General features: G+C 45.9%; 1 protein-coding gene across 4 annotated transcripts in view; it reads left to right on the forward strand.

Moving 5' to 3' along the window:
* The window catches only part of Pnpla4 (patatin like phospholipase domain containing 4), a 39,369-nt gene that overhangs the window by 13,809 nt on the left and 9,718 nt on the right, over nucleotides 1-15,842 (forward strand). For all 4 annotated transcript variants that reach the window (XM_029565186.1, XM_029565185.1, XM_008836719.3 and 1 more), the window contains exon 5: nucleotides 8,799-8,864. In XM_029565186.1, the coding sequence (XP_029421046.1) occupies nucleotides 8,799-8,864 (66 nt within the window). The remainder of the gene's footprint in view (nucleotides 1-8,798; nucleotides 8,865-15,842) is intronic.

Here is a 15,842-nt window from a genome sequence, read left to right on the forward strand (position 1 = left end):
TTTTTTTTTTAATCAGGAGTTCCTTTATTCTGTTACATACCATTGATACTTGCATTTCTTAAAGACACCTGGCTCTTCATCACCCGCCCACGGACTGCTGCTGGGTGTTGGTGACAGAGTGCCTGGGCACCTGAAAATCTAATGACAAACCTGCGGATCAGACAGCATACACCTTTATGCTGCATTGCAAGCGGTGTTTTTAAACACTGCACCGATTTTAGTTGTTTCCGTTCTCCTGGGTCATGTCTAGGTCAGTACTTTCTTTGTGTGTGTGTCTGTGTCTGTGTACCTGCATGGAAGCGTGCTCTTACATGTGTGTGCCTGTGTATGTGGAGGCCAGAGGACGGCGTTTCATGATGTTCTTCAGGTAAATCCTCTTTCCTTTGCTTGTTATTGTTTTCTTTTTAAGAAAGAGACTGGAGCTCGTCTGTGGGACTCACACTCACTCATCTGTTTTATGGTATAGCCCGTTACTCATTCTGCACGAGCAAGTGCCTGAGCCAACTCTGTCACACCTCAGAAAACTCATGACTACTGAGACTGCACGTTTAGGCACCGCATCTTGTATCTCTTCACTGAAGGACAGCCTTTATTTTTAAATTGGCCTTGTGTAGAGATGCAGACTTAAATCGCTATACATTAAGCTCACATTTAGTCACACAGTTTGTAGTGGCAGGACTTGTGCTTGTTTTCTGAGAAGCTCTGAGAAGCAGGTAATCTGATGGCCCACAGATTTCTTTGATTTGTGGATTCTGTAGTATTCTGAATCTCAAGTCTGGGCTTTGACTCAGTTTTTCCCAGTTCATAAGCCAAGGGACGACAAACATGTGGCCTGTGGGTATGCACTGGTCCAGAGTATACTTATGCCAAGCATTCCCCTTACCCCTATTAGGAGAAAAGCCAAGTCAGGACAACACACATGCGGCCACGGGTGAGTGTCAGTGCTGACCCTGGGGAGGCCTTGGAGATGCACTGAGCAAGGCACATGGCCACAGTGTGCCCACGACCATGTGTGCATGTCCATGTGCAAGGTGAGGGAGCCTCGGAGATGCAGTGAGCACGATGTGTTTCCAGGCTCTAGTCACCATCACAAGAAGAAGTCAGCAGTGACCTAAAGCAAGGACTTGAGAGGAGCTTTTAGCACAGAGCAACTGTAAATTCCCAAAGCCACTGAGTGCAGGTTTCTTGAGAGGAGCTTTTAGCACAGAGCAAATGTAAATTCCCAAAGCCACTGAGTGCAGGTTTCTCCCTTTCCGGGAACCTTGAAAAGCCCTCCTACGGAAAAGCCTAATAGTGTGGATATTTGCCCAGGAGTTGAGGCGGGGCAAAGGAGGCAAAGTTCAGAATTGGCTCTTGGTTTTCCAGGAAGGTTTTTTTGTTGGGTGTGGCATCTAAAATATGTGTCTGAGGCAGGTGGAAGGAAAGATGAGACATTTGCAGGAGGAAGGGGCAGTTGCTGCTGGGGCTCTGGCTGAAGTGTGTATTCGTTCCCCTTTTCTGACCTCATCTAGGATCTTCTTTTTTTAAGATTTTTACTTTATGTGTGTACGTGTGTGCTTGCATGTTTGTATGCAGACATGCATGTAGGTATCTGCAAAGCCCAGAGGTGTTGAATCCCTTGGACCTAGAGTTACAGACAGTTGTGAGCTGCCCAATGTGGCTGCTAGGAATTCAGCTCATATACTGTGCAAGAGCAACAAGCACCTCCGCCTCGGGGCCATCTCTACCCCCACACGGGGTCTGCTTGTGTGGCGTGGTTTCAGCTTGTCGACGCAAAACCTCGACTCTCACCTCAAAGGGGATAAGAGATGGTTTATTCTGGAGCCAAATATGAGTGACCATGGCCCGGGAACAGATTTAGGTAACCCCAAATTCCATGTTCCAAAATGGTAACAGTTGCATGAGGTTTTTATAGTAACAGAAAAAAAAAAACATCATAAAGCAAGACACTTTTCAAATACATTGGTGGATACATCCAGTGGGCAGGTCATGGCAGAGCAGGAGGGTTTCTACTACAGGTCTCAGACGCTATCCGATGACAGCCTTAGCTTTTTGATTAGTGAGACCAGGTGGTCTGTTAATACATTTTATTAGTCACAAGGATGTTAATTCAGAAACAGAGGTGGGCAGCGGTTGGCTATTTATGAGGTTAAAGATTTCCCGAATAATCTGTGAATAGGCTCTGGATCTGTGACATTGCAGACTCTCCACTGTTCCCAGAGTGCTAAGCAGTTGGTCAGCCTTGCAGGAAGTTCAGTCCAAGGTGCAGGAGTTCTGGGTACTTTCTTTCACAGGCTCATGCTGGAAGTCAGCCATTTTGCAAGGTCCACCATATGGAGGTGTCATGATAATGAAGCAAAGGACTCAGCGCCTCAGTCTACCACATGGGCCTCAAGCAGTTTTGGGTGGTCTTGTGCTCTTACTGCTTGAGCCGTCACATGATGTGCTGGTGCAACCACAGGTCTGCAGCCGCATACCCTCTGTGCACCGTGTAGTGTGCTTTCTGTGCTTACTGAGTCTGCCTCCAAACCAGTTTGACAGGACTGTGGAGAAGTGATCCTTTGTGCCGTTCAGGGGGACGGACAGCAGCCCTGACTCTGCAAATACTTCAGCTTTATTCCCAGCAACCTCAGACGATATAAGCACTCACATCCATGTACTCTTTCTGCCTGGGGCTCAGTGCTCGAAAACACGTCGTGACCACCGTGAGCTCAGTTTCTGTAAATGTAGACGATCATTTAGAGATGGGAGAAGCATGATGGGAAGGGCCCGATCCTGGTTCATGGACTAGGAGCTGCTTGGCCATCTCAACATCTCCGTGCCTCAGCTTCTCCATCTGTAGGATGAAGTCTGCACTGCCACCTGCCTCTCATTCTCATAAAGGTCCAATAAAATATGACCTTCTCTGCGAAAGTGCTTCATCCCCTCACATCCTTACAGCAGATGTGATGGGCTTGGGGCTCCTGCCGCCCATTCCTTGCCCTTCCCACCCCTTCGCTTAGCGTGGTGCCCTGGGGAATCCTCGCAGTGTGTCCATTTTGCATTTCGGATCATCCCTTTCAAGGTTCAGATTTTATTCTGGACCATTTTCCTTCTCACGCAGACAGGCAGCTAGAAACCACAAGCACATTGTGATGTCGGCCTTCAGAGATGCATAGCCACGGGGGTACAATCTTGGTTTAAAAGAAGGTCCTTTGCAAATGAGAGGAACGATCCCTTTACCTTGGGCCACATTGCGGTGTTGTTTCCTTAACTGGAATTGGTTCACCTCGTGGATTTCTTTGTGTTCAAGGCTGATGCCACGTGCTTGGGGAGGAGGATCGTTTGTTTTCTAATTAATAGCAGATCTGAGGGGGGATGTGGTACTGAGGATGGAGAACAGGATCTTGTGGCATGCTGGTCAAGTGCTTTTCCGCTGAGCTACATCTCCAGCCCTAATCATGGGTTATGACATTTTGTTTTGTCAAGCAGGACCTCTTCCGTGCAGATTCCCCAGGGCAGTTGGGACTTGTAAAGGTGTGCGTGTCTCAGTGGTTGCCACATCCTGAATGTTCTTGCCCACAGTGGGAATGCTTTCACAGCAAGGTCTTCTCACACTTGGATGGTGAACTAAGGACTGAATTTCAGATTAGCCATTATCTTGGAAAGGCTGGAGGAAGATAAATTTGAATCTGTCTTTGAATTTCAAAGTCAGCAGCAGGTTCTGTATAAACAGCAGCTTCTCATTACACTGTACTGTAAACTTTAGGCATAAATGAAACTTGTTGAGAATTTATTCTCTAAGGAAGCAAGGCCACATAATTTCTAAACATCCCCTTTCTTTAAAATGAGAAATGAAAAGAGCCAGTCAGAACGTGCATTGAATCCACGTTCAGCAATGTTCTATGCGGCTGCCGCAGGAAGTCACTAACTTTGATTTTTACAGTTGGGTATTGAGTAGGAATAAAGGAAAATGAAAGGAATGACTTCCTGCCTGGGTAATGCTGCCACGTCTGTAACAAGTGATGGTGGAGGAGAAGCCAGTTCTTCTGTCTTCATCCCCATTCCCCACCATCGTGCCAGCACTCTTCACATTCGGAGCCCTCACTGCCCGGTCCCATTTGTCCACCTCACTGTGAGCAGATTTGCAAGGGGGTTTTAGTCACATGGCAGCAAGACAGGTCCAAGGGTCCAATGCGCCTTTCACAGGGTAGGTTTTAGGGTACTGGTGGCTGTAGATTCCGGAATGCCATAAGCTAAGGTAAGGACTTGGAGGGTAAAGTAGTGAGCTGCTGGGTGTGAAGTCTGTCCCCAGGGTCTTTCATGGGACTTAGGCTCACAGAAGCAGCGAAGGTTACCGTTTGATACCTGCGTAAGCACAGCTGAGGCTTGGATGGCTTCAAGCACTTTGACATAGTTAAAAAAAAAAAAAAAAAAACAGCCTCAGTGTTTGAAAGCTGACGGGTATTCAAGTTTTCCTTTGGTCTCCCTGAGGGCTGTTCAAGTCTTCTCCTTACTGTTAATTTTGAAGTCAGCACAGAAAGTGATAGTCTCATTCTCGCATGGCCCTAACGCATGTCATTTTACCTTGCCCTTCCCCTTCACCCCCTTCCCCACTGCCCTCCCCCATTGCCCTCTGTCCCCACTTGCCTGTTGTCCTCCCACCTCCAAACTGCCCTTCTGCTTTCCTGTGCATGTGCGTGAAGACCAGAGGTAGCCACGAGGCGCCTCTCCCACGTGCTCCCCACTTTGTGGACTAAACAAGCCCTGGGGATCATCTGGCTTCTACTCCCCAGTCGCAGTGCTGGGATGACAGCACCTCACCAGCATAGCGAGCTGTTTTTAAGAGGTGGAGTCTTACATAGTTCTGGCCTCACACTTGCTGTGTAGTAGATGATCACCTTGAAGTGCTGATCCCCTGGGTTCCATCCCCCAAGTGCTGAGCTCACCACTCTGCGCTACCACCTGATTTCACATGGTGCAGGCGCTGGAACCCAGGGCTTTGTGCATGCTGGACAGGTACAGCTGAGCCCTAGCCCCGAGATCATTCTTTATTGCCAGGCCTGTTTAGCATCATCCCAGGCCTGTGTCCAAGTCCATGACAAGACGCTGCCACTTCCTAGACCTGGGCCGCAGCCTAGAGGTCCCTGTGGGGAAAGGCGTTGCTTCCCCAGTTGAAAGCCAGTGCTCCACATAAACTGAGATTTGTGGGTGAAGTCAATTCACCAGAAATACTGAGTCAGATTTGATAAAAGCGTGTGTTTGGGCAGAATATCTTATTAAGTACTCTGAGAATTTCCACCTTTTCCTCCTCCCGTAGAAAATCCTATTTGCCTGCAATCAAATGGGAGCTAAGAAGACTACAAATCACAAAAGCTACTTACCTCTTAACTGTCTGAAGCTAATTTTCCTGCCAAGTTTGCTTTGGTATACAAATCAGCAGTTCGTGTGTGCACACGTGTGTGTGTGTGTGCGTGTGTGTGTGTGTGTTTGTGTGTGTGTGTGTGTGTGTAGTGAGAAATGGGAGGGAGGGAGACAGAGAAAGAGAGAGAGAGAGAGCTATGACAAGAACAAATGCATTGATTTGGAGGAGTGACAGGTATTTTCCAGTTCACTGCACTTTCTATATCATTTGGGAGATTCTTACTGTTAGCATCTATAGGAAAGGAATTGGATAGCCTCTTTTTTTCCTGCCCAAATACCACAAAACAGCTCTAGGCATTAAGTTGTGACCTTCACATTATGCTTTGATAGGGCAAAGGCAGAGTAATCCTGGTTGAAAGGGAGTGATTTTTCAGGGCACAAATATTTTTTTTAGAATAACGAAATAAACCTTTGGTCCATTAAAGACCTAAAGGTTTTAAGGACCTGTAATCACTTCAGTATATTACAATTTCATGATACTTGCACCATCCACAATTGCTAGGGTTATTATTATAGAGCAACGCTGCGTTTCCCAGATAACTTCATTAAATAGTCATCTGTGCTAGCAAAACTTACCTAAGCTCTGTGGTTGCTTTTTTTTAAGGGGTAGCCAGTTTTCAGTAAGGTTGCATGCAATTACCCTTAAACAAACTTTCCCTGAAAAAATAAAGCCGGGGAGATGGCTCAACGTGGAAAACACTTGCTTCGCAAGCTGGAGGATGTGAGCTCGGAGCCTCAGAGCCCAGGCAGCGCTGCGTAGCAGCATGCGCCTGCCACCCTGGCTCTCGTACAGTCACATGGCCGGCGAAGGCAGGATGCAGCCTGCCGCAGGAATGGTGAACAAGAGAAGCTGTTTCAGACAAGGTGGACGGTAATTACTGACACCCGAGATTGTCCTCTGACCGCTACACAAACTCACACCCACATGCACACAAATTCTGAAACAGAATCAAAACAAAGGTCTGGTGTCCAGCCTGGGCTACATCCTTGCTTCCTGTAGTTACTGACCAGAGTTTGGTGCCCATAAGCCTAGGAAAAAGCTGGATGTGGTGGTGGTGGCTCCATCGGGAATTCCAGTGCTAGGGAGGCGGGCAGAAGAGGTCCTTGAGGCTTACTGCCAGCCAACCTCCCAAATGTCGGAGTTCCAGCCCAGTGACAGCCCCGTCTCAGAAAACAAAGATGGTGTCCTGAGGAGCACCACCCAAGGTTGGAAGGGAAGGAGCTTATGCCTCAGGGGGTGTGTTAAAGACTCTTCAAACAGCAACTCAGGCGGTCCTCACTCCTGCTCCCTCCAGTGGGCGTGGTTGACGTCACCCTTTTCTCTCCTGTCACAGTATCCTGCCATGTCTCACACTGAGGCTTCCAGTCTGGTGAGTTCCCTGGTAGAGGCCTGTCTGTGTGGCTTTGACAGGCTCAGCTCGTGTGAGAGCGGAGGGCAGTGGTGCAGGTCTGGAATCCAACACTTTCCGGGAGAGGGGACTATGGCAGGAGGTTCATATATTTGACACAAGCCTGGGCTACATACAGATACCATTTCTCAAAAAAAAAAAAAAAAAAAAAAAAAAAGAGAGAGAGAGAGAAAACAATCTTGTATGTGGCTTGGAGAATAAGGGAAAGTTTGGGGAAATCTTTATTCCCACCACAGATGAAAGAGACATGCCAGCAGACATGTGTTTTGGGAATCAGCTCTATGAAGGTCAGAGGCCTCAGATCTTTTCCCACGGGCTGGAGAGATGGCTCAGCAGTCAAGAGCATGACTGCTCTTTCCGAGGACCCAGGTTCAATTCCCAGCACCCACACGGCGGCTGTAACTCCAGTTCCAGGGGATCCAGTGCCCTCTTCTGACCTCTGCGGGCACTGCCCAACATCGGTGTATTTGCACACGTGCGGGCAACACACTCGTACACATAAAATAAAACATTTTCTTTTAAGATCTTTTCTGAGACTGGGCAGATGCTGTCAGTAAGGGCTGAGCTGCATAAGCACCAGGAACAAAGTTTGATTACCATGACCCTCAGGGAAAGCAGGGAATGGCAGCTCCTTTGTAATCCTGTGCCAGAAACAACAGCATCCCTGCAGCTTGCTGGTCAGCCAACCTAGCATAATGTGCAAGTTACCAGCCAGGGACAGACCCTGTCTCAAAAGTAATGGTGGACAGAGTCCTGAGGAACAGCACCCACGGTTGACCACACCACACACACACACACACACACACACACACACACACACACCACAATCTTTCCATTTGTTTTGGGTGTTAGGAGTCAGGAGGCAAGTCAAGTTTGGGGAAGACCCACCCCATGAGAAATCCCATGCTACATCTTTATTCACAGCGGTCCAACATAACCAAGGTAGGGATGAGTTCCTACTGTGTCAGGGTGCAGTTCAGAAAGGGTTTTCCTAGATCTATCAGGCTGCCTAGGTATGTCATCGAGTATCAGTTCAGAATAAATAAGCATTTGAGGGCTGACCTAAAAGAAATCATACCTATGATATTATTTCTTTGAGGAAAATGCCTTTTGAGATTGAGATGATTCTAAGCATGTGATTTGTAAATCAGAGTTTGGGCCACAATCCATTTCTGAATAGTGTGATCTAAGAAGAAACTTCATGAAATCTCTGACAGTAAACAGCCCCAGCGTCTTATGCTTATCAGCTGAAAGATTATAGCTTCAGTTCTCACAGTCTAAGGCAGCGTGGTTTCAAATATAAAGCCCGTTAGAGACGTGGAAGCTGTGCTGTAAAATGGGACATTTACATTTCAGAATAGCCACCGGGGCTCAGCGTCTTCTGTCGGAATAGAAACATCCTAAGTGACAATCCTTGTCGACATTTGAACTGGAAGGTGAAGTGCAACGGTCCCAGTCCTGTCCACGGTCCAGTTATGCCTCCTGACAATGTTGGGGAGAGCGCAGAAGGCGTTGCTGCCTCTCCAGCATCCTCCTGTCGGCACCCCTCAGCTCTGGGCCAGTGTCACTTGTAACAACCAGAGGGGTGTGTTCCTCTGGGAAATGAGCGTGCGACTTTAAGATGACTCTTTTCGTGCTGTACATGATAGAACATTATGAATAATTTATTTGTCACAGCAACCTGTGTACACCCAGGAATTTAGACCTGAAATTTAATTGGTTGTCTACAATTACAGTGCTCATTTTCAGTTATCTGAAGTTGATTGATTCTGCGAGCATAGACTTCTCTGTGCATAGCCTTTTTAGGGTCTTTTCAGATATTAGAAAAGTTCTCTCTTAATGATTCAAGTATGGACAATTGTGTAGCTGAAATATATGTAATTCAGTCCTTGAGGGAGGAGCTGTTGATACAAAATGACATGAGAGATTTGTTATGTGCATGTCAAGGCCGGTGGTGACGAGTTCTTCCTGTGTTTTCGTCCCCAGGTTCTCTTGGCCAGCAGCTTCATCCCCGGGTACGCAGGCCTGAAGCCGGTGGAGTACAAAGGACAGGTAATGTGATGTGCTACAGCTGAGGAATAATCCGTTTCCTTGGAAGAAGCAGTTCCATCTGTGATGGGCCACATCAGTTTACAGATAGCATATATATAAATAGACTTCTTTCTGTTTCAAATTAAAAAATAAGAACACGGACTCTGGTATCTTATCAAAATCTTGTCAATGGAAATAATTGACTGGGTTGGTGTTTTCACCACTAATAATGGTAATTATGTTAACGTTTCATTTTATTTTATCGTCATTGTTGGTACTATGTGTTGTACATACGTATGCATGTGTGTGCCAGTGCATTCACCTGTGCAAGCATGTTTGGATTGCATAGGTTGCTATTGGGACGTCCTCCTCATGTGCTCTCTGCCTTTACTTTGGGGACAGGCTCTGTCACTGAACTTGGAGTTCACCATTCCAGCCACAGCGGATGGCCAGTGCTTCCTGGGGAATCAAGCTATCTCTAGTGCCTCCTGCCAGGGTAACACACGTGACTTTTTCCCTTGAGTCCTGAGGATTTGAACCCAGGTCCTCGTGCTTACACACTTTACATACTGAGTCGTCTCTCCAGCTTCCTTGTTTTATTTGAAACATTTTTAGTGCATTATATTTTTATTCATTTATTTTTATGTACACAATTAGTTTGCCTGCATGTATGTGAGTGCACCACATACATGAAATGCCTGCAGAGTCCAGAAGAGGGTATTGGATCCCCTGGAACTGGAGTCACAGATGAGTGTAAGCTGCCAGGTTGATGCTGGGACTCAAACCTGGGTCTTCTGCAAGAACAGCCAGTGCTCTTGACTGCTGAGCCAGGTCTCCAGCCCCTTGAAACATTTTTCAGGGGTTTGTTTAGTTTTATTTTGTGCAGATAAGTGCTTTGCCTGCATCTGTGTAAATGAACCCTTGTACAGTGCCCACAGAGGGCAGAAGAGGGCATTGGAGCCCCTGAAACTGGAGTTATGCGTGGTTGTCAGCAACCTTGTGGGTGCTGGGATTTGAACCTGGGTCTTCTGCAAGAATAGACAGTGCTCTTAGCTGCTGAGCCATTTCTCCTGCCCCCAAACACTTATTGTTTAAAAGCAGTGAAAGATTTTTTTCATAACTCATTCTTCACAACTACTACTATAAATGTCAGTGAGAGAATTCTGCCTTCCTGATGGAAAGGCTTCAGGGCTGTGTACAGCTGTCCCTCCCTCACACACAGTGCTGGACTGCTTCTTTCCATCAATGCTGCAGCCCCTCTGCTGGTAACAATGCCTTCTCTCTGTGGCTCTTTACCTAGATACGTGTATTCCTGAGCCCAGGCGCATCTTACCTGAGCAGCGTTCAGTTCTTTGGGGCTGTCACTCTGACAGGGTGTCAGTTCTCTTAGGGACATTCTGCATGGAGGTGTCTCTACAGCCAGGGCACGTGCTGCCTAGCGATTCTAACCAGCTCCCTCTGCAGCCACACTGCTGTCTGGGATTGCTCCTCATCCTGCCCCACTTTCTCCCTGTCCCCAGGTCACAGGCTCAGCCTGTGTGTTTATAATCGAGTGTCACCTCTACTTGTCACACCCACAGTACATACTTCATAATCATAGTATCCCTAGTGAATAGCAAAAATGCCCATCTCAACATAAACCAGAGACGTATATATTCCATAATCAAATGAAGAATCTCAAATATAGGAGATATGTGCATTTAATTACATTGTCTGCTATCACATATAGGAGATGTGCATTTAACTACCAAGGGTGTTATCTGCTTAGCACATTCCAGAGTTCAGTATTGTGTCGACACATTATCTGTTTAGCATATGCCAGAGATAGGTTTGATCATCAAATACAGTATTTGTTTAACACGTACCAGAAAATATATTTCAGAATTCAATATTTCTACGTATGTATTTAATACATGGCAGAGATTTATTTATTTTATAATATAGTATTTAAGATATTTATGATAAAATATACTATTTAGCACATAGTATTGATACACGCTATGTAGTCAAATACGCTGTTTAACATATGGCTTAGATTTATGTTTGAATCAGAGTATTCAACACATCCCAGAGATAGACATTTAATCATAAAATATCTATTTAATGAACAGCAGAAATGTGCATCTTCTGTTAATCAAATACAGTATCTACTTAACACACTTATGATCAAATACAGTATCTAGTTAACACAGACTAAAGGTAAGGGTTAGATAGTCATCCACATTGTCTATTTAGCATATGTCAGAAATACATATTTTATCATGAAATGGAGATATTTATTTAGCACATCGCAGAAGTAGGCATTTTATAATCCAATATCTAACACACGGGAAAGATGGCGTCTATTTAACATGCACCACAAATGCATATCTTACAGCCAAACTCAATATGTATGTATCACACACTCGTAATCAAACACGCTATACCCCTTTAGTTTATAGCATGGATATGCATTTTATAATCAAACAAGTATAGACTTAACATAGTGTCATAATAAAAAAGAAATCCAATTAACACATAGCAGAGATCTGCATCTTACAAATACAATATGTTATATGGTATAAAATATATACGAGACAAATATCGTATGGTTAAATATATTTTCTATTTACCATGTGTCTCGGAGTTTGCTTTATGCATGTCTTCTTAGTCCATAGCCCAGATAAGAATTTTGTTATCCTATCTGTTTGCTGCATAGAAGATATATAGGTTTGAAATTGCATAGAGCATCTATTTACCACAATTATAATCAAATATGCTACCAATTTGGCATGTAGGCAATTAGCATTTACTAGAGATGTGTATTTTATAAGCATGTTATCTATTCGGCACATACCAGAAATAGGGGTTTTATAATCAAACACAATATCTATTTCTATACCATAGAAAGACACTTTATAATTTTATAATGTCTTTCACATAGGAGAGAAACTTATTTTATAATCAAACACAGTATTTACGACACAGCAGAGATTGCCTGCACATTTATAAATGAATAAAGTCTGTCTGTGTCCTGTTTACATGGTACGTGTTCATGTATTCATGAGGAGTACATGCAAAGTGCTTACGTGCCACTCCTTGACTCATCCCGGCATTTCCTCACTTGGAGGACCCAGGGCGGTGCTCGCTCTTCATCTGCTGTGGTTACAGAGAAGGAACTGGTGCCTGTAAAGCCTTTGGTCAGTAGGACTGAAGAAGCATCTGTGCTCCGACCTTGTCAGGCTTCAAGACTTTCTTTTGTGTGCTTTCCCTGGTGGTGTGAATTGCGCCTGGTCCTTCTACATGATCCTTGGCCCAAACCAGTCTTCCCCAGGGCAGGGGATAGAAAGAAGGCAGAGGACAGATACCTTAAGTAGCTGAAGGCCACACGCACACGGTGAATGAGGGAGGGCTGAAAGTGATTTCAGGCTGTTTCCTGGCCAAATGCAAGCAGTATTATGTTAGTGACAGTCATTTTACTTGCATGTAACTTGTGTGAAACCTTCTTTATGATCGAGGAGAAATGATATATCCATTCGTTTCTTTTTAAGGACTCGAAATACTGGAAATATCTTACAGGACCTAAAACTTCCATCACGTTTCCTACTTCTGCTCCCATTTTCAGTACGCACGCATGCGTATCCTTCTCCAGGGACGTGTGTCCTAGTTCACCATTTAAACATTTAGCTGTGCTATACCACACTTTCACCACATCGGGGTCGTTAGCCCTCGCGTCACTTGAGTAAAAGGGAGCATTCACTTCGGCATGCACATTTTTTGGTTTGTTTTTAAATTTTTCATTGAATTCTTGTGCATTTCATATAATTCTTCTGGATCATATTTAGGTGCCCCTCCCCTGTCTGCACTCCTCCTTAGCCCCCTCCTCCACCAGATGTCATACATTCTGTCATATGTATTAAGGCCTGTTAAGTCAAGTGTGTGTCCCCAGATGTCCCTCGATGTGCCCAGGAGCCTGGGCAACCTATCTAGCATCACTGCCTTAAAGAAGACCAACTCTCCCTCACCCAGCAGTGATCAGATGCCAATTTTGAACCGTGTGAATGTTGCTATTGAATCTACTTTATATTATTTCTATTTCTGTAATGACCTGAAATCTAAAATGATTTTTAGTTAAAGATATTTCTTTGTTATATACTCTAGTCATGACCAAGTGGCATAATGGTTTGAAACAACAACAACAAAAAAAGAGTTCCTAAGGCGTCATGAGACTCTATGTTGCTGTAAAAGAATCCATTGCCCTGTTTTCTGTTGCTATGACAAATTACTATGGCTGGTTTTGTAGTAAATAAACAGGTTTTATATAGCTTGTATTGTTGGAGAGAAAGAGATTAAGATAGGGAGGTCCTAACTGTTTAGCCTGTAGGGAGGGCCCCCTCCGTGTGCCTGAACATGGTAGATGGCCTTGTGGAACCATGGGTGAAAGGGAGAGGTGTCATGGTGTGACTCAAGCTAGAGAACCTGCAGGGCTCACCCTTACTGTTCTAAGACTTTTCAAGGAACTGAGGTCCCATGGGAACTACCTTAACCCCTTCCAACTGCAGTGCCCCAGTTATTTAACATCCTCACGCTACAGGCCACCTCGTAAAGGTGCCACCTGCTCCCATGCACCCGGGGGATCCAGGTGCCAACGCATGAACCACAAGTGTGTCTGAAGCATAACAGGATCAGAGACCGGCAGTCACCAAAGCGAGGTATCAGCTGCGAACTAAGAGGAAGGGATCCAGGAATTAAGGGAGAGGCTGTGATGTGGGTGCAGCATTTAAATAGCAACTGGGGGAGGGAAGATGGCGTGGCATGGAGGATGGCGTGGAATGAAGGCTGGAGGAGACCCAAGGTTCAGAACTGAGAGCATTGTAAGGGAAACGTGGTGGTTCTTGGAGACACTAAGAATGGCACTGTGAGGCAGGAGAATGGGAGAGGCTCCAATTCCTCTGCCACTATGCAGGTTCCTTAATAACAGCACGTCAGTTTCTCCTGGGCCTGTCATCGTGAATCTAAAATGTTGTCATTCTCAGCTTACCCCGTAGGTAAGTGTGACCATCCCTTTTATTTTTGCCCAAACAAATAAAATAAAAACTGAAATCCTCCTGGTCTTTCAGGAAGGGAGACTGTACGGCTTTCCTGTTCTTGTTCTTTCTTCTTTCCCTTAAGCTCCATGTGGTGAATGACCTTCAGGCACCATTCTGAAATCCGAGGTCAAAAGTCACACCCTGGAGCTGTCCTCACGGTGAGGTGGAAGGACTTGGATCCTCAGGCATTTAGTGCTGTGGGTGACGATTCACCAGTCTATTCTCTGTGTTCTGGCTCCTAGAAAAACACATGAACCTTCACTTGTGTCACATGCATCAGAATGTGGTATCGGGCCCGTGGGGATTATCACCTCAGATTGACCTGTGAGAAGACGGAAATGAGCAGACATTAGTCAGTGAGCTCCCTGGGCTCGGGGGACACTGCTTCCCCTTACTGTGACCTTTGCTCCACCTCTCGCTCTCCCTCAACTTGTTAGCAAGTTTTCAAAAACCAAAGCTAGCCTTTATTCCTGTATTTTTTTCAATGTGCATCGGAAGGTTGGGGTGATTGAGAGGACCTCTGCAAAGAACCTAAGGTTTGTGGTGAAGCTTTCCATTGTGTGATAAGCTCTCCAGAGGTTGTCTTTGTTTGGCTTTTCTGGACTTTGCACGTGCCGGGAGGTTTGGAACCAAGGTGGTGCATGCTAAGCTAGCACACTCCCACTGAGTCATGCCTCAGCCCTGAATGAATACTGCAGGCGTAAACACACACAAACGGATGGGCCTGGTGGTGCGTGGGGTAAAGTGCTGCCCCCGCTTCCCTTGACTTGGGGCAACATCCCAAGTCAATATTCTCTCTGTCACTTGGGATGTGTCCTGGTTTGTCTCTCCATTGCTGTGATGGGGGAAAGTGCTGCCCCCGCTTCCCTTGACTTGGGGCAACATCCCAAGTCAGTATTCTCTCTGTCACTTGGGATGTGTCCTGGTTTGTCTCTCCATTGCTGTGACAAAACACTCTGACCTACCACCTTGGGGAGGAAAGGGTTTATTCAGCTTACATCTCCCGGGTCACAGTTCATCCGGGAGCCCAAGGTAGGAACTCAGGACAGGAACCGGGAGGCAGGAGCTGGAGCACAGGCCACGGAGGAACGCTGCTGACTGGCTTGCTCCCCTGGCCCCTGCTCAGTCTGCTTTCTTATACAACACAGGCCCACCTGCCCAGGGGTGGCACCACCACAGTGGGCTGGGCCCTCCCGCATCACTCAACAATCAACAGGGTGTCCCGTGGACATGGCCACAGGCCAGTCCAATGAAGGCAATTACCCAACTGAAGCTCCCTCAACCCAGGTGTGTCAAGTTGACACTAAAGCTATCCAGCAAAAGATGCATAGAAAGCATCCCATAATCTCTATCGGGACAGAGTCTTTTTGTCTTCTGAAAGCATCTAATGTGCCTTTATTTTTCAATGGGGTCTTCAGTTAAGCGGCCCCCACACGTAGTGGTTGACCGAGCACCAGATAGACCCCAAGCCGTTCATGCCAGAGACCTCAGCTTCAAAGTGGAGTTCCTGGCTGGTTCCTGGTCTTCTCTGCACTTATTCACCTCCCACCATGTAACAGGATCTGCCAATGTCTCTTCTAGACCTTCCTGTCTTCAGGGAATGTGAAACTGCTATAAATGCATGTTTTACTGTGGGTGCAAGATCTTTATGTGATCTAAATTATAGAAAATGCTTGGTCATACTGAAAGTGCCGCCCATCTTCTAGATTATAGCACTCCCATCTTCTAGAGTTTCTACAAGCTTGGCTTTGCATTTTGTCTCTGGCTTTGGTTGTTTCTCTGAAGATAGGAGGGGGAGGTGGGAAAGACGGAAAAGAAGCAGCCATGCTTCTGTTTGTACCTAGGCATTGTCAGCAGCTCCGGATCCCCACGTCCAGACTCTTCTCTCCTGACTTTTATTAAATACATACTTGCTTCCACATGTGATATT

Source organism: Nannospalax galili, unplaced genomic scaffold, assembly GCF_000622305.1.
Source record: "Nannospalax galili isolate Female #2095 unplaced genomic scaffold, S.galili_v1.0 scaffold458, whole genome shotgun sequence".
Taxonomy (NCBI): Eukaryota; Metazoa; Chordata; class Mammalia; order Rodentia; family Spalacidae; genus Nannospalax; species Nannospalax galili.